At 43.3% G+C, this 23,288-nt stretch overlaps 2 protein-coding genes across 2 annotated transcripts; both read right to left on the reverse strand.

The window, feature by feature from the left end:
• Nucleotides 1–1,314: 1,314 nt before the first annotated feature.
• LOC129838019 (zinc finger protein ZFP2-like) lies at nucleotides 1,315–13,845 on the reverse strand. Its single transcript, XM_055904677.1, has 2 exons — nucleotides 13,670–13,845; nucleotides 1,315–4,751 (listed from the first exon to the last, which is right to left on the reverse strand). Exon 2 carries the CDS (start codon nucleotides 4,649–4,651, stop codon nucleotides 2,612–2,614), a length of 2,040 nt encoding a protein of 679 aa, XP_055760652.1. The 5' UTR covers nucleotides 4,652–4,751; nucleotides 13,670–13,845; the 3' UTR covers nucleotides 1,315–2,611.
• A 2,890-nt stretch (nucleotides 13,846–16,735) lies between these two features.
• fpr1 (formyl peptide receptor 1) lies at nucleotides 16,736–19,572 on the reverse strand. Its single transcript, XM_055904694.1, has 2 exons — nucleotides 19,471–19,572; nucleotides 16,736–18,511 (listed from the first exon to the last, which is right to left on the reverse strand). Exon 2 carries the CDS (start codon nucleotides 18,496–18,498, stop codon nucleotides 17,353–17,355), a length of 1,146 nt encoding a protein of 381 aa, XP_055760669.1. The 5' UTR covers nucleotides 18,499–18,511; nucleotides 19,471–19,572; the 3' UTR covers nucleotides 16,736–17,352.
• Between the last annotated feature and the right edge of the window lie 3,716 nt (nucleotides 19,573–23,288).

Consider the following 23,288-nt stretch of genomic DNA (forward strand, 5'->3'; position numbering starts at 1 on the left):
CCGTGTTCCTCTGCTCAGAATGGAATGGTTCCAAAAGTGCATACTCATTCAACAGGGAACAAAACCAATAAATTGAGCTTGAATGCACTCACTTAAACTGAGCACCCCCTGTTGACTGAGTATGCACCTTTGGAACCGTTCCATTTGGTCTAAAGTGTGAACTCCACCTATCCAGCAAGCTAAATCGTGCGCACATTGTCCCAATCCCAAATCGACCCCTACGCACTTGTGAGGATTTGACAGATGTAAGGAATATGGCAATAGCTCCACTTGCTCACCGATGGGCTAGGTGGAAGTTTCACAATGTTGCGAACACCTGTCAAATCCCCAAAAGTGCATAGGAGGTAGGGTCTAGGGGTCGATTTTGGATTGGGCCATTGGATACTGTCTGATCCTTTACCTTTCTCACCAAAGTGTGCACTTGCTCATGCTCCCTCAAGGCATTGTATTAGTGTGAGCATTAGTTAATTGTATAGACGGCAGTGCCCACTTCTGGGAGAAGGCTCAGGAATTGGGAAGCAGCCCTAGGGAGACCTGCCAGGTGAAGGACAGGCACAATAGGAGTGACCAGTGCAAAGGATAGTGACGCTTGTCATAACCTTGTCCCCAGGCTATTGCGCACAGTGCATCTAAGCCTGGGATATGAACGGTTCAAAGTTGGCCTTAGAAGAGTGACTTAAGTAAAGTATTTGTCATCATTTAATTTGAGCAAATCACATGACTGCGAGGTTATGGGGAAGTGTTTGTGGAAGATGATTGGTTGGTAGATTAAGCAGATTGAACCAATCAATGCCTATACACTGGGAGTTTCTCCTGGTCTTTCTGTATTGGCTAACAAAGGCCAAGTTTGACTCGTTGATCCACCAGACTGAGCATTTGGGCAGAAGTTTCTGGAACAAGATCACTCATAAAGAGGCAATTTTCCTTTTCCCCCCAGACACCTCTGTTCTTCTGGCTACATGATTCTGAACAAGTCTGATCTACTGAATTGCTTGTGTTCAACACAGATCCATTTAGAAGTCTGAACCCGCCATGATGTTTCTTTATAGTTGAAAAACTACATCCTATCTTATAATTGATATAAACCATCATCCTATGGATCCTAGACATGGTACTTCTATAATAACTTGTGTAGGATGAACATTCCAGTGTGTAGGCAACAAAGCACTAACAGAAAAATATTTAGCCTACCACGAGTTGGAAAGTCACAAAGATGACATTTCCACCTTATCACATAATCGCATTCATCATTAGTTGAACACCATGACTGATGGGTCATTTAAAAAAGGTCAATCTTTGATTTTTAGGAAAAAATACATTTCTTTCAACTTTAATGGCACAAAAGTAACATTTAAAATCAGGGCCAATGCATTTGTTTACGTTTGGTAGGCAATAAAGAAAGCAACAGTACGATTTGAAAAGGCTAATTTACATCACAATGCTACGTGTGGCTTGCATTGGAATCACTGGACTTTGTCGTGTCCTAAGGAAAAACATGATCATGTGTTAACAGATCCGTGGCCACCCAGAGGACTGGCAGCAGAAATCATCTAGCGCAGTGGTTCCCAATCTTTTTCGGTTACTGTACCACCAACTGAATTTTGCTCTGCCGAGACAACCCCTGAAGTGCCCCCTCATGTGCATTTTACAGTAGGCCTATGGTCTCATGAGTCTTCTCAAGTACCCCCTGTGGATAGGCTAAGTACTCCCAGAGGTCCTAGTACCCCTCATTGGGAACCACGGATCTAGATAACAGAACCATTTTGTGAATTGAGAGACATGACCACAATATAGTGAAAAGATGATACATGAGAAAGCCTTTCAAAATGATACCAACCTTCCTGGTCTGGTAGTTTGGGAACATCTCACCTTGACAGGTTTTCTGATCTTGAGAAAGACACCATGGTTGTAAAGGCTTGGCAATTGCAAATAAATAATCTCTTAAATAGTTTTAAAGTGAAATCCCAATGGAAATGCACATGTAAAAAAACGTTTCTAATTACTCTACAAAATGGACAGTCATTGTTACCGCAGACCATCTTAACGGTTTGCATGGGTCCAAATCTATCTGCAAAAACGTTATTGCCACTTGGTCTTTAGCAAATTGTGCTCGACTACTAGCTTCAATAATGCTCTCAGAGCATATTAAGGCATTATTCCCACACCATGGCATTTCCAGGGGTAATTATAAGGGTTTAACTGAAGTAACCATAACAATCTGAAACATTGATACAAAACTTCTCAAATTCACATGATTGTAGAAATTACATAAAAAATCTCAGTAATTCCCAGTTCTTCAGTCACCATCTCGATCTATGCAGTGCTACATCAATGTCATCCTACTCTGGTTCAGAATTAATGACCCACCCACCCCAAGAACCATTCTGGTTGTAGTTCCTCAGTTCATTGTTACATTATTATTAATTTTTTTAAACACTTGTTAAACTGCTCCATCATCAAGGAAAGAATCCTAACTTGAGACGTGCACGTAACTCGGACTTTCGTAAATCATGAATTGAGGTCTGCATAACAGTGCAACAATATGTGGTATGTGCATCGATCTCAAGTTAGGGTTCAGACCTTCGAATATAAATACCATGCATCGTTTCCATTATCCAAGGTTATCGGACCCATGAGAACTCTGGTGCTTCAGAAACTTCTGCAAGGAGGAAAAAGTCTCTGTACACTCAGTGCATTCGTACAGCACCTCTGCTGGACCAATTTTTTCACCATTCCCACCCTTGACATCATCAATGTCCCCATGACCCACTAAATCCTTTACATTGTCTTGGTCAGAGTCCAGGTCTGGATTGGAGTCAGCAGTGGGAGATGCCTGTCCTTCCATGTCCGTTTCCCCCCTTGACTGACTTGGGTGAATCTCAAGATGGCGCCCTAGAGCAGAAGAACTCCGGAAGCGACTTGGACAGTGAGGGCACTTAACCATTTCACTACCTGGTTCCCTTTTGTGGTACCGCAAATGCCGTTGGTACACACACAGCAGCCCAAACTTTTTCCCACATTCGTCACACTTGTAGTTCCTCCGTACCTTAGGAGCAGCGGACACTTCTCCAGTAGATGTGGTTTGCTGATCTTCACCATTGTCACTGTCCAATTCTGCTACAACACTGTCTAAAGACTTCTTGGGTTTTCCTTCAGATGACGCATTCTGTTCCAACACATCAGAATTCAATTGGGAACCACCATCTGGTTTAGAATGCAATGCCAAGTACTTAAGACTTGGCTTCTTCTCTAATTCAGGTTTGTGATACATGGCTATATGCCTCCGGACATCACAGCGTTGTGGAAAATGTTTCCCACAGAGAACACAAGTGTGAAGAGTCCCCTTGTGGGATCTATTGTGCCGAGACAGACTACTAGAGTGACTGAATACACGGTGGCAGTGCTTGCATGGATGTAATTTTGTCCCAGAGCCTTTTTTATAAAGTGGGGGCCTTCCTCCCTTCCTTGCAGGTGCTTTTGTTATGATGCACTCAATGCGAGTATACCTTTGCCACTTTTTTACAACTCTTTGTGACTCTGAATCCTTATTTAACTTGTCAATTTCTTCCTGTGTTTGATGGGTAAGATGATGCTCCTTCAAGTCTGTTAACTGCTGGAAGCGATCTCCACACAAACCACAGCGGTATGGTCTGAAAGAGGATGGTGTTTTGGAATCAGATTTGCCATTGTGGGTCTTCTCATCAACAGTTACGTCACTGCTGTACTGTTTGGTCACATCGGTAGTAGGGGTGCTGCTGCTGTACTGTTTAGTAACATCGGTAGGGGTGCTGTCGCTGTACTCGATGGTATGTGATAGCTCATCTTTCTGAGACTGTTGCTCGATTTTAGATGAAGAGTTCACAGATAATGGTTTGTCTTTGGAATGACTGAGTAAGTGGCTCTGCAAGTCGGAGAGCCAGAAAAAACACAGATTACACTTCTTACAGTGATATGTTTTCTGTATTATGTTCTCTTCACCATTGTCTGACTTCCCCATTTGTTTGAGCCCCAGCGATCCATGCCGCTCTTTTTGATGAGCATACAGGGTCTCTTGTTTCAGAAAGCGTTTTCCACACTGACCACAGCAGTAAAATATTTCATGGGCATGTTCTTGGAGATGTTCCCTTAGCCACTCTTTATCTGTGAAGATCTTGCAACACAAGGTGCACTTATAACCTTGCTCTAAATTCCGATACTGTTGATGGTGTTGTAAACTCAGCTGGTTGTTAAACGATTTTCCACATGTTTCGCATCGGTACTGTTTTAGAGGAGAGACACTGCGGCACTGGGAGTGAGATACTGTGTTAACACGTAGATCAGTTTTTGCTGGCTTAGTTGTAAGTACAATGGTCTTTGAATTCTGATAAGGTGAAGGAGTTGAAGATGGCTGTTTGACAGAAGAAGGGTTGTTTGATGGTCCAGATCTGTCAACCACTATGAAAGTTCCATTTTCATGGAGAGCATACTCACGGGGAACTTGAAACCCATTGGGTAAACTGTCAAGGGGAAATGAATCTGTTCGTTCATGAGTTCTGAGTCGTTCATGAACAGTAATGTGTTTAACCAAGTCAAGGTAGCGCCTGAAGCCATCCCCACATTCTGTGCAGATGAAGGCATCAACATCTGGTTCAGCGGAGCTTACGTAATCCATTAGGGTGTGTTCAATGATCAAAGTTAAATGTTAAACATGGTTAGTTCCATTCTTCATGAGCACCTTGTTTTGTAGAACTCTTCCTTTGTCTGGTCAACAACTGAAAGAGAAAAAATAAGTTACTACTTTACCAAACATATGGGGGGTAGGTGCTGGTCCTGACTAACTATAACAGTTTTATTACAACACCATGAGTAGGAACAAAAATTATTGGATGCTACAAATTTCCAAGCCTCTCCTGCGCTGCAAAGCCTCTCCTGCGCTGCAAAGCCTCTCCTGCGCTGCAAAGCCTCTCCTGCGCTGCAAAGCCTCTCCTGCGCTGCAAAGCCTCTCCTGCGCTGCAAAGCCTCTCCTGCGCTGCAAAGCCTCTCCTATATCGGCTTTCAATTCTGTTAAAAAGGCTGACACCCTTTGAAAGGAATTCAGTCTCAATCAAATTAGATGAAGACAATTGACACCTGTATTGTCCGGATACTAGCTCCTATTATCAAAACGGCCTAAAAAGAGCAGCCAAACAGTTACCTTGATCGAAACCATACTTTGCTTCTAATACCCTCAGGTCAACCATTTTGAGAAGCTTTCGCCACACCCAGTAAGGATTGATGAGTGATCAAGTTTTATGTGACAGTAACTATCAAACACATTTCAGAGATTGGTAGGAAATGGACATGCTAATGATTAAAATTATGCTCCTTTTTAACCCAGTCCGATGCAAAACACGAAAGTCCACTTTTTTGTAGTAAAAACTGTCATCCAACGGGTTTCCCCATGACAAAAGTGAATAGTACGCGCACCCTCAAAATCTTTTAAGCATTTAGACTTGTGCTTTACAGCGCCTTCAAGGCGGCTTTACAGTGAGGTATACGGGACACTTATGGCGTACACAGAGTAAAAAACATTCAGCAGGTCCATGACAACATTCGTGTCCCTTGAGTGTGGCAAATGTGCGCATCCATTTTGGCTGCATGTCACGTCACTTCTATCGTTCACTTCCCAAGATATTTCCAGATATCTCTCACACTACATAGCTAGCAGCTTGGTGCCTGGCTGTTTTTTACAAAAAATATATATGTTACATTGTTAAAGTTCCAAAAATGGCCTAGATAAACTATTAGTGGAGCACAGCAACATGCGGTTTCCAGACATTAGGCTACGTTAAAATTGCTGGCCTTTATTGCATACAAGTACAATCATTTAACATCAACCTTAGCTTAGTACCCACTCTAGGAATAATGCAGATCATATTTTTACAGATGGAAGATGTTAGCAATGACAGATTACCAATGCATATACAGTAGCTACTCTGAGGAAAATGCAGCTTCCCATAGGCCTATGTGTCTGAGACATATCCAAATTAGCTAACCAACTAAATTTCGTAAAAATCACTTGACAAAAGTGAGGAGAACCATGGAGTACGTTTACATGCACACTAATAATTAGGGCTGTGACAATACCACTACTGCAATATTTTTCCCATGGCAAAAATGAAGACACGAAGCAGACCAAAATCTTTGGTCCTTTAAAAACCTGATGTATGTGAAATATTGTGTGCTATAGCTTGGGAAATAAATAAATGTGACTCAATGACAACATAATCATGCTTGTTTCCACCATTAGGGCTGATTTCCTAAAGAAATTAAATATGCTTCATGTTTGTTTCCTTGCCACATTACTAATGAGGTTTGCGATACTGGTATCGTCCCGGAACTACTAATAACTTAATATTAAACTGATTATGGCAATACTCAGAGTTTTGCATTATTCATGTAAACACTTGCCTCTGATTATCTTAAATCAGTGTAAGGTCTTAAGCAAAGTAAGCATAAACCGTTAAAACTAGTTCTTCATAGAATTTGACTTATTTTTGCATTTTATTATTTATCCTGAAGAGGGAGCTCTTTACATAGGCTTATAGCTATAACTTAGTGCATTACAGCAAGAATGGACAATATCACCCAACGCAACTAAACCTGTCAGAGAGGAGAGTGAACTACTGTGAACTAATTGTTACTGCGTCTACGGTGAGTGCTTAATAGATAGGAGCTTGCCAGCTCAGTTCCGCATTCAACAACCCGGTCGCATTCCGCTTCGCTCCACAGGTAGTATCACATTTCACTTCATTTCATTACAGTACAACGGTTTGATTTGTTTGATCTTAGCTAGCTACATAGCCGTCTTTGTATCAAAGATAATTGTGTAGTTTAGAGCGATTTTCTAGGTTAGCTAGCCAGCTATTTTCGTCCTTTTAACGTAACGTAACGTAATCAACACTGCTAGCTAGCCAGCTAGCCACCGAATAGCAGCACTGTAGAATCTATTACATTCAACGGAACGACTTGATTAGTGTAGTGTTAGCTAGCTACATAGTTGTCTTTGCTGTCCTTGTATCTAAGATAACTGTGGAGTCTAGAGTAATTTTCGGTTAGCTAGCCAGCTATTTTCGTACGCCGCGCTGCCGTTCTCCTACCTAGTCAATACTGCTAGTCAACACTGCTAACACTGCCAGCTAGCCAACTTCTACCGAATAGCAGCACTGTAGAAACTATTACATTACAACGGAACGATTTGAATAGTGTAGTGTTAGCTAGCTAGTGTTAGCTAGCTACATAGGTGTCTTTGCTGTCCTTGTATCTAAGACAATTGTGTAGTTTTAGACTAATTATCTGGCCAGTTACCGAGGTTACCTAGCCAGCTATCGAGGTTACCTAGCCAGCTACACTTTCAAACAAAGCCAACAACGCAGCCACTGCTAGCCAGCCTACTTCAGCAGTACTGCATCATTTTAATCATTTTAGTCAATAAGATTTTTGCAACGTAAGCTTAACTTTCTGAACATTCGAGACGTGTAGTCCACTTGTCATTCCAATCTCCTTTGCATTAGCGTACCCTCTTCTGTAGCCTGTCAACTATGTGTCTGTCTATCCCTGTTCTCTCCTCTCTGCACAGACCATACAAACGCTTCACACCGCGTGGCCGCGGCCACCCTAACCTGGTGGTCCCAGCGCGCACGACCCACGTGGAGTTCCAGGTCTCCGGTAGCCTCTGGAACTGCCGATCTGCGGCCAACAAGGCAGAGTTCATCTCAGCCTATGCTTCCCTCCAGTCCCTCGACTTCTTGGCACTGACGGAAACATGGATCACCACAGATAACACAGCTACTCCTACTGCTCTCTCTTCGTCTGCCCACGTGTTCTCGCACACCCCGAGAGCTTCTGGTCAGCGGGGTGGTGGCACCGGGATCCTCATCTCTCCCAAGTGGTCATTCTCTCTTTCTCCCCTTACCCATCTGTCTATCGCCTCCTTTGAATTCCATGCTGTCACAGTTACCAGCCCTTTCAAGCTTAACATCCTTATCATTTATCGCCCTCCAGGTTCCCTCGGAGAGTTCATCAATGAGCTTGATGCCTTGATAAGCTCCTTTCCTGAGGACGGCTCACCTCTCACAGTTCTGGGTGACTTTAACCTCCCCACGTCTACCTTTGACTCATTCCTCTCTGCCTCCTTCTTTCCACTCCTCTCCTCTTTTGACCTCACCCTCTCACCTTCCCCCCCTACTCACAAGGCAGGCAATACGCTTGACCTCATCTTTACTAGATGCTGTTCTTCCACTAACCTCATTGCAACTCCCCTCCAAGTCTCCGACCACTACCTTGTATCCTTTTCCCTCTCGCTCTCATCCAACACTTCCCACACTGCCCCTACTCGGATGGTATCGCGCCGTCCCAACCTTCGCTCTCTCTCCCCCGCTACTCTCTCCTCTTCCATCCTATCATCTCTTGCCTCTGCTCAAACCTTCTCCAACCTATCTCCTGATTCTGCCTCCTCAACCCTCCTCTCCTCCCTTTCTGCATCCTTTGACTCTCTATGTCCCCTATCCTCCAGGCCGGCTCGGTCCTCCCCTCCCGCTCCGTGGCTCGACGACTCATTGCGAGCTCACAGAACAGGGCTCCGGGCAGCCGAGCGGAAATGGAGGAAATCTCGCCTCCCTGCGGACCTGGCATCCTTTCACTCCCTCCTCTCTACATTTTCCTCTTCTGTCTCTGCTGCTAAAGCCACTTTCTACCACTCTAAATTCCAAGCATCTGCCTCTAACCCTAGGAAGCTCTTTGCCACCTTCTCCTCCCTCCTGAATCCTCCTCCCCCTCCCCCCCTCCTCCCTCTCTGCAGATGACTTCGTCAACCATTTTGAAAAGTAGGTCGACGACATCCGATCCTCGTTTGCTAAGTCAAACGACACCGCTGGTTCTGCTCACACAGCCCTACCCTGTGCTCTGACCTCTTTCTCCCCTCTCTCTCCAGATGAAATCTCGCGTCTTGTGACGGCCGGCCGCCCAACAACCTGCCCGCTTGACCCTATCCCCTCCTCTCTTCTCCAGACCATTTCCGGAGACCTTCTCCCTTACCTCACCTCGCTCATCAACTCATCCTTGACCACTGGCTACGTCCCTTCCGTCTTCAAGAGAGCGAGAGTTGCACCCCTTCTGAAAAAACCTACACTCGATCCCTCCGATGTCAACAACTACAGACCAGTATCCCTTCTTTCTTTTCTCTCCAAAACTCTTGAACGTGCCGTCCTTGGCCAGCTCTCCTGCTATCTCTCAGAATGACCTTCTTGATCCAAATCAGTCAGGTTTCAAGACTAGTCATTCAACTGAGACTGCTCTTCTCTGTATCACGGAGGCGCTCCGCACTGCTAAAGCTAACTCCCTCTCCTCTGCTCTCATCCTTCTAGACCTATCGGCTGCCTTCGATACTGTGAACTATCAGATCCTCCTCTCCACTCTCTCCGAGTTGGGCCCACGCTTGGATTGCGTCCTACCTGACAAGTCGCTCCTACCAGGTGGCGTGGCGAGAATCTGTCTCCTCACCACGTCCTCTCACCACTGGTGTCCCCCAGGGCTCTGTTCTAGGCCCTCTCCTATTCTCGCTATACACCAAGTCACTTGGCTCTGTCATAACCTCACATGGTCTCTCCTATCATTGCTATGCAGACGACACACAATTAATCTTCTCCTTTCCCCATTCTGATGACCAGGTGGCGAATCGCATCTCTGCATGTCTGGCAGACATATCAGTGTGGATGACGGATCACCACCTCAAGCTGAACCTCGGCAAGACGGAGCTGCTCTTCCTCCCGGGGAAGGACTGCCCGTTCCATGATCTCGCCATCACGGTTGACAACTCCATTGTGTCCTCCTCCCAGAGCGCTAAGAACCTTGGCGTGATCCTGGACAACACCCTGTCGTTCTCAACTAACATCAAGGCGGTGGCCCGTTCCTGTAGGTTCATGCTCTACAACATCCGCAGAGTACGACCCTGCCTCACACAGGAAGCGGCGCAGGTCCTAATCCAGGCACTTGTCATCTCCCGTCTGGATTACTGCAACTCGCTGTTGGCTGGGCTCCCTGCCTGTGCCATTAAACCCCTACAACTCATCCAGAACGCCGCAGCCCGTCTGGTGTTCAACCTTCCCAAGTTCTCTCACGTCACCCCGCTCTCTCCACTGGCTTCCAGTTGAAGCTCGCATCCGCTACAAGACCATGGTGCTTGCCTACGGAGCTGTGAGGGGAACGGCACCTCAGTACCTTCAGGCTCTGATCAGGCCCTACACCCAAACAAGGGCACTGCGTTCATCCACCTCTGGCCTGCTCGCCTCCCTACCACTGAGGAAGTACAGTTCCCGCTCAGCCCAGTCAAAACTGTTCGCTGCTCTGGCACCCCAATGGTGGAACAAACTCCCTCACGACGCCAGGACAGCGGAGTCAATCACCACCTTCCGGAGACACCTGAAACCCCACCTCTTTAAGGAATACCTAGGATAGGATAAAGCAATCCTTATGACCATCCCCCCCTTAAAAGATTTAGATGCACTATTGTAAAGTGGCTGTTCCACTGGATGTCATAAGGTGAATGCACCAATTTGTAAGTCGCTCTGGATAAGATCGTCTGCTAAATGACTTAAATGTAAATGTAAAGTGCCAAAAATGCACACCGGCCATGTACTGTTACTTGAAGTGCCATGGAAGGGTGTTGGGTATCGTGACAAACAATGGATGTGAAGCAAGTGCCGTTCTGAGAACGTTAAACTCAGTAACCTCACAGACCTTTAGTGAAGCCCATGAAAACTGGTGTGTTATACAGTGCATTCGGAAAGTATTCAGACCTTCACTTTTTCAAAATGGTGTTACATTACAGCCTTATTCGAACATTTTACATTACTTTTCCCCCCTCAATCTACACACAAAACCCCCTAAATACAAAGCAAAAACAAGTTCAGAAATGTTGGCAAATGTATTAAAAATAAACTGAAATATCACATTTACATAAGTATTCAGATCCTTTACTCAGTACTTTGTTGAAGCACCTTTGGCAGCAATTACAGCCTCGAGTCTTCTTGGGTATGATGCCTCAAGCTTGGCACACCGGTATTTGGGGATTTTTGCCTCAATCCTGACTAGTCTCCCAGTCCCTGCCGCTGAAAAACATTCCCAAAACATGATGGTGCCACCACCACCATGCTTCACCGTAAGGAGGGTGCCAGGTTTCCTCCAGACGTGACGCTGGCATTCAGGACAAAGAGTTCAATCTTGGTTTCATCTGACCAAAGAATCTTGTTTCTCATGGTCAGAGTCCTTTAGGTGCCTTAATGCAAACTCCAAGCGGGCTGTCATGTGCCTTTTACTGAAGAGTGGCTTCCGTCTGGCCACACTACAATGAGATTGGTGGAGTGCTGCAGAGATGAGAGAACCTTCCAGAAAGACAACCATCTCCAAGAGGAACTGGAGCTCTCTCAAAGTGACCATCGGGTTCTTGACCACCTCCAAACAAGTTGTAGAAACATCAAGGATGATCAATGGAAACAGGATGCACCTGAGCTCAATTTTGAGTCTCATAGTAAAGGGTCTGAATATTTATGTAAGGTATCTGTTTGAATTTTTTATAAATGTGCAAACATTTCTAAAAACCTGTTTTCGCTTTGTCATTATGGGGTATTGTGTGTAGATTTATATTTCATTTTTATCCATTTTAGAATAAGGCTGTAACGTAACAAAATATGGAAACGGGAAGGGGTCTGAATACTTTCCGAATGCACTGTATTTCATCTTTGCAAAGGGTGTTCCTCAAGCCCTGTCATTCAAATGTTTTCATAGGTACAAAATATATAGCATGTTCAAAATTAGCGCGTCGTAGCTAAGTTTTAATGTATGGGTTGACACTTGTCAGAGACTGGTTCATATTCACGTTTCGCCACCCCCATTTCCATGACGAGTGCTAGCCAGCTAACTAGCTGTGTGAGAGTACTTGACACCGTTCACTGAGGATTAGTGCCACCTGGTATCCTTGGGACATCCCTACGCTAAATCCTACCCATAACCCCTGACCTAACTCGAAACGTATCTGCTTATCTTAATCGGCGTACGGTCAAAATCGAAGTAAGCATGCACCAAATAAAACACCTGGTTTTCTGAGCAATCTTTCGATTTATTAGGACATATAAACAGCTTAAAAATCAGCTTTCCAGCTGTGTATTTGATCCGAATCAAATAGGCTTTGCAAAAATGAACACTGTCACGGTGCTAGGACGTTTATTTTTATTAGCAATTTTCTGCATTTATTTGAGTCTCATCAGGTAACCTGATTTCAAATGTGTCCAAGTAAACAGGATTTGAGAAATGTATTGTTTTAAAACAAACTAATTATGTTAATCTGACTATCCACAATAATCGTATTGTGTGCACGTAACCGTGCTCATTTAAGTTGTTCCTTTCAATTGACAACTACCAGAATTTAGTGTCTACAGGCCTACAATCGATGAAAACATAGCTAAATACCAAAACATGGAAAACTTGTCCTGTCCGTTGTTTTCCAACTGGCTAGCATGATGCAGCTCAGTCTTCAGAGGCACATTTTTTGCTGCAATTTCTGCAGTTTATCCTCCTTTCCCTTGAATAACCCCCCCCCCCCCCCCCCCCCCAAAATAAATAAATAATAGTTTTGCCTTTCTGGTGCTCCTAAAGGCTGTGGTGCTTACATTAAGTGTTCTTTTCAACAACAAAACCATTTGAAATCAGATTTCTGAGGTACCTTTGTAGAGCTGTTTTAAGCACAATCCATACAGAATGTTTTTGATTTTTTTATTCCAGCTATAATAAAAATGTTGGCAGATATTGGTTATAAGCACAATCCATACAGAATGTTTTTGATTTTTTTATTCCAGCTATAATAAAAATGTTGGCAGATATTGGTTATCGTGAACATTTCCAAACTAAAAGCAGATCCAAACATCTCATATCGGTCAGGTTCTACCAAATAGCTAAATTTACAGTTCATGAGAACTTTTGTACAATTATGAAAAATAAGGCAGTAACAGTTGATCAGCTGATCATTTTCAAAAACATGTAATTTAGCTACCTAAATCAGCTAGCTAGCTATCATACTCAAAAATACACCAGAAGTGTCCATTTTGAATAAATTGGCTGGCTAGCTAACTAGCTAGCGTAGCTACATGAACTGTATTCTTATCTAAACATGGTTAGCTAGCTAGCTAGCTAGCTTTCACAACCCTGTATGCCCAGATATATTTTTGTATATATATAATAAGTTCACTAGATACCCTTATGACAGTCTGGCCAATGGCCACAGTCAGTTAGCTATTCTCTGCATGTGTAGAGCCAAAGTTAAAGCATCGTGACAGCTGTCTTGATACCAACAAAATGTCAGGCTGTTGCTTGCCTCCAACCCTTCAAAGGTTATTAGAGAGATTAGAGAAAAAAAGCAATGTATTTAAACGAAATGCGGACATGTGTGTGAAATGCATTGTATCTGGCTTGTAAGGAGACAACCGGGTGACAGCAGCAAGATAGCTAGCTAAATTCTTCGCTTTTGTTTGCGCAATGATGTCACAGCTACAACTACGTTAACTAGGGTAGATTGCGCGAGGCCTATCTGACCGTTCATAAAGCTAGCTAGCAAGGTTAGGTACCACTTGTATCGGATCGAACTCTGGAATGTACTTACCACATTTCTAAAGTCTGATTAGGTTAGACTTTCTCTGCCCATTCTTTATATCGCTCCACTTATGTTACATTGTGAATCGTGTGTATCCATCCGGTTCCCCGCTAGTTAGCCCCATTTTTTCTACATAGTAATTAAAAGAATCAGGGGAGGAGAAAGGGGCGGAGATCATCGGCTATTCTTTTTCTTCTTTGGTATTATGGCGGTCCGCAAAAAAATATTATAGGTGAATGCCGCCACCTACTGTATTGGCTGTGTATCATCCTTCTATTCTGAAGTATGAATGTATTACCTTTGTGAAAAATTGCCCTACCAACTAACCCTGCACTCATTAAAACCTCACCACTATTCCGCTACATTGGCCCTATCTGATCCTACATGGGGGCCAGCAGCCTGGGAGAACAGGACACTATCGTTCAAAACATCTGTGACTCTTCTGCAGTAAAATCTTGTACACCCAAGTGCTTCTCAGTAGCTGCCACCAGAACATCTATCCTCTGTAATTTGCATTCCATTCCTGCAGTACAATTCACAACCATGGCCATGAATGACAAAATAATCTACCTTATTGAAGCACATGTAATTCCTATCACTCTCTATTGGCCTCAGCCTACTCACAGGTATCCATCTTCCTCTATTACTCTCTTCACAGCCTCAGCATACAACACCTGCACTACTCTGATGCTGGCAATCTCATACTGCCTTTCTCTCACCGGGCACCTCTGATCTCCAGCACCATTGGTACCTCTACAGTTTACACACAAAACTTTTTCCACCGATACTACAGATTCCTTTGTCTCATGTCCTCCTGCACACTTCGCACATCGAGGAATCTCCCTCCTACACACTGCTGCCACATGACCATAAGCTTGACACCTAAAACACCGTAATGGATTTAGGACAAAAGCTAACACGGGATAACTGACACATCCTAACTCTGCATCAAAACTCAGAAGTACAGACAGTGTCTTCTTTGTTTCACCACGTTCTCCACCGCGTCTGTGTTGCACCAAACAAATCTTCAACTTCAGTTGATCCACTTAACACTTAACGCCACTCCAGTTATCACTCCTTTTAATGGCGCCCTGCTCCGGAGACGAAAACAAGTTACAGTTCTTGTACCCAGTCGTGTGGTGCGGAGCGCACGCTCCCTCTGGAAGGCAGAAACGCAAAAATCTGCACGATTCCACTTTGAGTCACTTAAACCGACCCAACATTCCCCAACCTCTTTACCACCCAACCTGACACCACATGTGGATCTGCCAGAAGGCAAGGATCCATTCTCTCCAAAAATATCACTCCCACTGGGCCAGAACCTTCTTTGTCATAATCACGATGAGGATCAAACTCTACGTTCTTCACCGCACCTGCCACCGCAGTTAATTCATCCTCACACTGGTCAGATTCAATTTCCTTCTGTACCTCCTCCAAAAGTTCTGTGTGATCCACCTTTCCATGTTCATTCAAAACATGTTCCACTTTTCTCCTTTTTTGCCTGTCCTCCATATTCTCCTTCTTCAGATCTTATAGATGGCTTGTGCATGCCCCCATTCCATATTTACTTATAATACACTACTGTATATATACACAAGTCTGTGGACACCCCTTGAAATTAGTAGATTCTGCTATTTCAGCCACACCCGTTGCTGACAAGTGTATTAAATCGAGCACACAGTCATGCAATCTCAATAGACAAACATTGGCAGTAGAATGGCCTTAGTGACTTTCAACATGGCACCATCATAGTATGCCACCTTTCCAACAAGTCAGTTTGTCAAATTTCTGCCCCTGTTAACTGTAAGTGCTGTTATTGTGAAGTTGAAACGTCTAGGAGCAACAACGGCTTAGCCGCGAAGTACTAGGCCAAACAAGCTCACAGAACGGGACTGCTGAGTGCTGAAGCGTGTAACGTGTAAAAAACGTCTGTCCTCAGTTAAAACACTCACTACAGACTTCTAAACTGCCTCTGGAAGCAACATCAGCACAAGAACTGTTTGTCGGGAGCTTCATTAAATGTGTTTCCATGGCCGACAATCTGCACACAACCTAATATCACCATGCACAATGCCAAGCGTCGGCTGGAGTTGTGTAAAGCTCACCACCATTGGACTCTGGAGCAGTAGCAACGTGTTCTCTGCAGTGATGAATAGCGCTTCATCATCTGGCAGTCCAACGGACAAATCTGGGCTGCCAGGAGAACGCTACCTGCCCGAATACATAGTGCCAACTGTAAAGTTTGGTGGCGGAGAAATAGTGGTCTGGGGCTGTTTTTCATGGTTCGGGCTGGGCCCCTTAGTTCCAGTGAAGGGACATCTTAATGCTACAGCATACAAAGACGAGCAGGTGTCCACATACTTTTGTAGTGTATGTTCCACTTTTCTAAATGTTTTCCTGTACGCCATCTTACCCCCACCTCATGGCCACTCCATAAGATATTATTTTTCCAGTCAGTCTGGTAGACTCGTACACTGTGGCTGGGCAGACCACCATTCGTGTTACATTGTGGCCAAAATATCAGTTATAGCCTTCACCCTACTGAAGCAGAAATATAGCTAGGTTGACTGAAGTTATAAAAACAGGCTACCTTGAAGGACACCATCATATTTTGCCTGTAGCAAGTTCAACTTCTACAAATGTGAAAGTATTAAAAGAGTTGATAAAGTCAAGTTAAATTCAGTTATGATTAAGGTGTTGATCATCATGAAAACATTTACTGTTCTAAAGCTGCAAATGCATGAAGTTCAATTGGCCTAGAAATATTTGGGGAAAAAAGGTTTAAACCCAGTTGAAATGAGAGGGGGAATCAAATTGTTAATTGCTTCCTCCCTCATTGATCTAATATCATTGGACAGGTCAAAGCACTACAGTATGAATTGATATACAATCTGTAAATTAAACATTTCAGGAATAATCCCAAATAGGGAGGGATTTTTGGCACAAGGCATATAGGATTTATTTTCTAAATTACGTTTCCATTTATTCTAACTGTGACAGCTTTGCTGCCACCATGTGGCAGAGACAGTTATGCCGTCAGGAGATTTCTGGAAAATAGAAATTAATAAGTAGTCATCTATTCAACCATTTAATAACATCATACATAAAAAGGTATACAAATACAAACATACATCAAAGTATTAAGGAAAAACATTCCTTCAATAATAAACTATACAAGTTCAAACCAAAGATAGTCACCTTGTTAAATATTAGCCTCATTTTTTACAAAAACAAGCATGTACAAAAAGTGGCTTTGAACGAAAAGACAGACAATTTATATATTCAGCTTGAACAATGACATGTGTGTATCATACAAATTATTCAGATCTTATTAACATTCTCATTGGTAACTGTATTGCTCATACAAAAACAGTGCTGAAATGTGTCCACAGACCCCATCATTTTCTGAGTCACAAAAGATTATTGAAATCAAACTTGTTGATTTGAATTCAGTCTTTACCTTGTTAAAACTGAGTACACGCTCAGCGTTCAAATTCTTAAATCCTGCCTTAAACTTTCCCTTAAACTAAGTCTCGAGCTGTTTGAAAACATTATTGAATTACCTTGATGACAAGGTCCTTCTAATGTTTGTATTTTCTTTGCTTTAAAGGATGTCAATCATGTTATCATAAAGCCAAAGTCAAATTTCCAGATTGTGTGGTCAATAACGTTTCTCATTATAATATAAGACCCTATACCTCAGCATCAGAATAGGACTTATCCTTGCTACGGCTTGTGAGTCCAGAGTTTGTGTAGGTGTGGTTGGACCTTGACACTTCCTCAGTGAAGGCACTCTCCAGAACCGTCAGAATGGACTTGCGCAGCTTATCCTTGAAGTCCTGGCCCATGAACACGTACAGCAGGGGGTTCAGACAGCTGTTGAGGAAGGCCAGGCTGGTGGCTATGGGGACCCCGATGGTGGTGACGTGGTCTAACGTGTAGCTGAACTCAGCGGCCGCGTTGTTCACCATCTCGATCAGGGCCATGATGTGGTAGGGGGCCCAGCACAGGAAGAAAGCTGTGATGACGGCGGCGATGATCTTGAATGGCCGCCCGGAGTGGCTGGCCAGGTTGCGGTTCCTCTTGAGCCGGTGGATGATGATGGCGTAGCAAGTGACGATGATGGCGAAGGGCACCACGAAGCCCAGCAGGAAGCGGGTGACGATCATGGCCTGATGGCGGAACACTCGCAGCTCTGCCACCTCCTTTGTGTCATAGTCATCGGAGAAAGCAAAGTTGTTGAAGCAGTTGACGATTTCTTCGTTCTTGTAGGACGCCCCGATGTCCCGGAAGACAAAGTAGGGGGAGCTGAGGACCAGGGCCCACAGCCAGACACCCAGACTGATACAGGACGCCTTGCGTATGTTCCGATGGTTCTGGGCCCAGACAGGGCGCACCACGGACACACACCTGTCCACGCTGATGACCACCAGGATGTAGACGCTGGCGAACATGTTGAGGAAGCTGATCGTGGAGTTGAGCTTGCACATGAACTTGCCGAAGGGCCAGTGAAAGTCCATGGCCGTGTAGGTCACGCTCAGAGGCAGGAACGCTGTGAAAAGGAAGTCGGCCACAGCCAGGTTGAGGAACCACACCGTGTTGACCGTCTTCTTCATCTTAAATCCCGTCACCCAGATGACAAGTCCATTTCCCAGAACCCCCAGCATGAAGGCCAGGCAGTAGACGATGAGGGACATGATGTTGAGGGACTGCCGGAGCTCTGCGTGCTCGTCAGTGTAGTCCTCATAGTCGTCTGTCGAGTTGCCTGGCGATGAGTCGTTGTGAGACAGCTCTGTCCAGATCTCAGGATACAAAGGAGTTGTGGTTAAGGCCATCATTGTGTTTGAGAACCTGAGAGGGTAAAGAAAAAAATGTTTTATTTTCAGAGAAGATGACAGTTTGATAATATGCAGTAAATGAATTATGCGCAAAGTTGCCTAATCTGCATAAACCATTTAATATTTAGTATGTTGTTAGGATAAATTACCTTCACCAATCTTCAGGCATGCTGCCTTACAATTGATTCCCCCCCACTACTTGCTGTTCTTATTTACATCCCCTAGAGTTCACTGACACTTCAAAATGTGCTGCGAATGCATGAATTTAACAAAAAAAATGTTGTGCAATAATGTGAAATTCTTAATTAAGGTATATCTCCTTAACTTGCCCTCACACGCCACAAAGATAGAACATTTTGGAATCCAAGATCATTATAAAACTGGAGAATGTGCACTCTATAATTCGTTTTTTGGTGGGAGTAATTAAGGAAAAGGATTTGTTCAGAGCTTCACAGTACAGTAGCCTATCTTCTATACTATGGAATAGAACTGTGGAATGAGGAATGAAGGTTTTTCATATAGAATGAAAAAGAATGGAATTCAGTTGATATTTCTCATCTAGTTGGATTATGAGTAATATGCCTATAAAATGCACTGCTTAAGTTACCTATTATCCTGTACGAGTCATTGATTTAGTATTGCTTATTCAAATTTGTTAGGAATGATGGATTCATTCAGTTTTTTTTTAAATTATAGTTCATACCGTTATTATAGCATTTCTTTCCAATGATTTGTTATTAATAAGTTAATGTTACCCTCTACTGGTATATCATGACCATAAGACATAAGCTACACATACAAATTATATGAATCTAACTGTTGCTCTGATTGGCTATTTATTTGCAAAGTTTTTAAAACGGATGGTACAGATTTTTTAAAATTTCTATTCGTTCATCAACTGTTGACGTAGAACCCTACAAATACCAATTTAATATGATTACTCCAAAGAATGGTGAAAAATGTTAGACATACCTTGAATAACGTGTATATTCCAATCAGAACAGGCGAACGGAGTTGTCTCTTCAGCTTGAAGGACGTTGTCTGGCACGAAACCGCTACACTGCTGTAGTCAGGAGCGCAGACTGTGTAGTACCTTGAAGTGTGACGTCAGTTCTTCATATGTCCAGCTGTAAGACACAGTTGTAAGAGGCACTTCACATGGGATGCTTTTCGAATTAAAATATACACATTCTGTGCAAGAAACACAATTCAACACGTAACAAATATACATTTTTACACAATGTTTGTTGGCTAAGTGTTTGTGTGTAGAGCAACGCATTACTTACCCACAATGACAACATTAATTGAAATGTTATGACACAGGCATCAAGCTATATAGCCTAACTACACAGTTCTCAAAATTAGAATAATTATGAATCAATGGAATTGCTACTGAGCAGCAACAGTGGTGTCCACGCTTAAAAACCGTGCGTACCATTTTCTCATTTTGGAGAAGGCTAGTGGCGCTATACGACAGTCATCACCTCCACAACTTGTATGACATTCATGATGACTCGTCAAGGTTGATAGATGCCGCGTTCACATTCTATTAGGGAACCAGGAAACTCGGAAAAGTCTGATTCGTTGAACACTGCACGTGTATAACTACAACTATATAGCAAGTCGTACGTTTTAAAGTGTCCTAGTTCCCGACTAGCATATGAACGCAGCACAAAAGCAAAGAACATCTGCTTTTCCCTGTGGTGGAGGATAGGTAGCAAAATGTGGTTTGGAATCTGTAACCAGAGAAAGTTCTGCCATTTCCTTTGAGGGTCTTCATATAGCTAAGTGACTATGCTGCAATATTTTCTCATTAACTACAATCTACCCACTTATTATGGTTGAAAGCCAAATGGGTGTTCCTATGGGTACATTGAAACTTGAATAGCCTATTGGGAGTATCCATAGATTTGTTGGTGATTTTAAGCATAGTTTGTAGAGATGTTTTAGGTTGCAATTAGTCCTATCAACAATATATACTGAGTATACCAAACATTAGGAACACCTTCCTAATATTGAGTTGCATCAATTCTTCGGGGCATGGACTCTACAAGTTGTAAAAGCGTTCCACAGGGATGCTGGCCCATGTTGACTCCGATGCTTCCCACAGTTGCCAAGGTGGCTGGATGTCCTTTGGGTGGTGGACCATTCTTGATACACAGGAAACTGTTGAACGTGAAAAACCCAGTAGCGTTGCAGTTCTTGACACAAACCAGTGCGCCTGGCACCTACTACCATACCCCATTCAAAAGTACATATTTTGTCTTGGCCATTCATGTACTTACATATTTTGTCTTGCCCATTCATCCTCTGAATGGCACATATACACAATCCGTGTCTCAATTGTTTCAAGGCTTAAAATATCTCCTTCCCTTCATCTACACTGATTGAAGTGGATTTAACAAGTGGCATCAATAAGGGATCATAGCTTTCACCTGAATTCACCTGGTCGGTCTACGTCATGGAAAGAGCAGGTGTTCTTAATGTTTTGTACACTCAGTGTAGCTCTATGTGAGTGAATTAGCCCATGTCTGTTGCTGACTGGCCAGGTGTCCAGGAATAATATCATGCATCTTGATGCATAAGCCTGTTACCATTTATGTGGTTTTGTATGGCAATGACAACAGTATTTAGAATAGATGGCTAAAGCCCTACAGACCTTGAGCCAGACTACCTAGAAAAGGCCACCAACTCCTAAACCCATCGCTGAAAAGGGTGGCTGTGGTCTGCATGACTGTAATGTGTTTCACTCTTTGTGGGGTGAGCTCATGTTTGCTTGAGGTTCAGTGTAATAACTCTGTTGACTGTTTGAATCAACATCTGGACATATACATGTGTTTATGTCCCTCTCTGCACTGCCGAGCATGTGACAAGCAACTCACAGCATCTGTCAGTAATTTGGTGTGCCCACCACAGCTCTCTCAAATGGCAGGTTACTCCTTCCATTGCTGTGTCCACTGAGTCCTGAGCTGGACATTATGGGCATTTTAGAAATAAACCATAAGCTCTGGTGACAGACAGCCTGTTGTCTGGATCCATCACAACATAGCCATACTTTATGTAGTCTTTGTTTTTAATGTGTATATTTGCTAAATATATAGTGCTACATTCAGGCACAATTTCCAAGAAACTCTAGTATCAAGTTGACCCCATTCTCAGCATTTACTCAGTAACTGTCAAGGGCCTGTTTTACTGTCAAGGGCCTGTTTTACTGTCAAGGGCCTGTTTTACATCCTTCTATAGAATCTATTGTGTCACATACAATAATACGGATGTGTGATATAAAATATGCGACTAAGAGTTTATGCAAACAAAGATCACTTTCTTATAAGGAACTTCCCTCTTTTATCGTTACTTGGATTTTGAACACCCAGACTTACGTACGTCATACACAGCTTATTTTATCTCAGTTGCTTGGTGAGATGAGTGAATTACACAAGTGCACTAAGTTACATTTCAATATCAAGTTACAATAGAAAATGTATTTTATGACCTTGTCTGCCCTGTGTGATAAAATCCTAATATCTAGGCCAGCTGCAAATGCGTAATTTTGTCATTCACCTTTTCCTGATTAGTGTGGACTTTGGTGTTTTATAACGTTTGCAGAATATTGCTTCCGCTGAACTTGACACTTTCTTTAGCAGTTTCGCATATTGGATGTCTGCTCTTAAACACATTGTAAAAGAATGTCCAAAAGTGATCTAACAGCAGCCATTCATTGACAGGAACCTTCATGAACTACTACTTCTATGGTCAAATTTGATGTTTTCATTGACCATCACAGCATATTACACTTACTTACATCCTGAAGAAAGATGGCGCCGTATTGGATGGCCGCTTTTTTGCAACCTCTGACCTAACTTAGCTTTGATTATTTTGTTGTTTATTTTTACTTTATTTTCAACAAATGTATCCTCTATTATTTCTTACAACCGACAATGACTTTTGAACGTCAGATCGGCAGTTAATTACCCCAATTCCGGCTTCAACTTCGACTCACCTGCCCTGGGCACTCTGTAATTCCGACCCAATTTGAGCTACCCAAGAGGAAATGTCAGCATTACAAAGGCAAGGGGGCCGTTTTCCGAAACATGGGTCTCGGACAAGATACCCTCCATGGCTATCCAACTCATTCCATGGCTATCCAACTCGATGGATTCTCCATTCACCGGGCGGACAGGATAGTGGAGTCGGGTAAATTGAGGGGGGAGGGGTTTGCCTCTACATCAACTGGTGTGCTAACTCCAGCGCGGTGGAAGTGTCGACCCACTGTTCACCCGTCTTGGAATACCTTCGAGGGAGTTTTCAGCTGTTATCGTGACTGTTGTGTACAGTCCACCTCAGGACAAGAAAAATAGCAAACTGGCCCTTAACAAACTGCACAAGGCTATAAACAAGCAAGAACCTACAACCAGAGGCTGCTTTTCTGGTTACCGGCGATTTTAATTCCACGTCACTAAAACACGTGATGCCCAACTTCTGTCAACACGTCTCCAACGCCACTAGGGGCGATAATGACCACTGCTATTCGACTCACAAGCAAGCATACAAAGCCCTCCCTCTTCCACCACAAGCCAAATCAGACCATGAGTACGTACTCCTGCTTCCTGTTTACAAGCAGAAACTCAACAGGAAGTACCCGTGACTTTTTCCGTTGAGAAATGGTCACCAGAATCAAAGATTATGCTACAGGACTGCTTTGTTATCACTGGTTGTAATATGTTTGGAGACTCCGACAATAATATTGACGAGATAACCACCTCAAAAGCACTGGATTAACACAAGGTTGA

Source organism: Salvelinus fontinalis, chromosome 38 (assembly GCF_029448725.1).
Source record: "Salvelinus fontinalis isolate EN_2023a chromosome 38, ASM2944872v1, whole genome shotgun sequence".
In the NCBI taxonomy this organism is placed as follows: Eukaryota; Metazoa; Chordata; class Actinopteri; order Salmoniformes; family Salmonidae; genus Salvelinus; species Salvelinus fontinalis.

Bases quoted from the DNA above. Each gene is read 5' to 3' on its own strand.
- LOC129838019 (XM_055904677.1), bottom strand. From the start codon at position 4,651: ATGGATTACGTAAGCTCCGCTGAACCAGATGTTGATGCCTTCATCTGC.
- fpr1 (XM_055904694.1), bottom strand. From the start codon at position 18,498: ATGATGGCCTTAACCACAACTCCTTTGTATCCTGAGATCTGGACAGAG.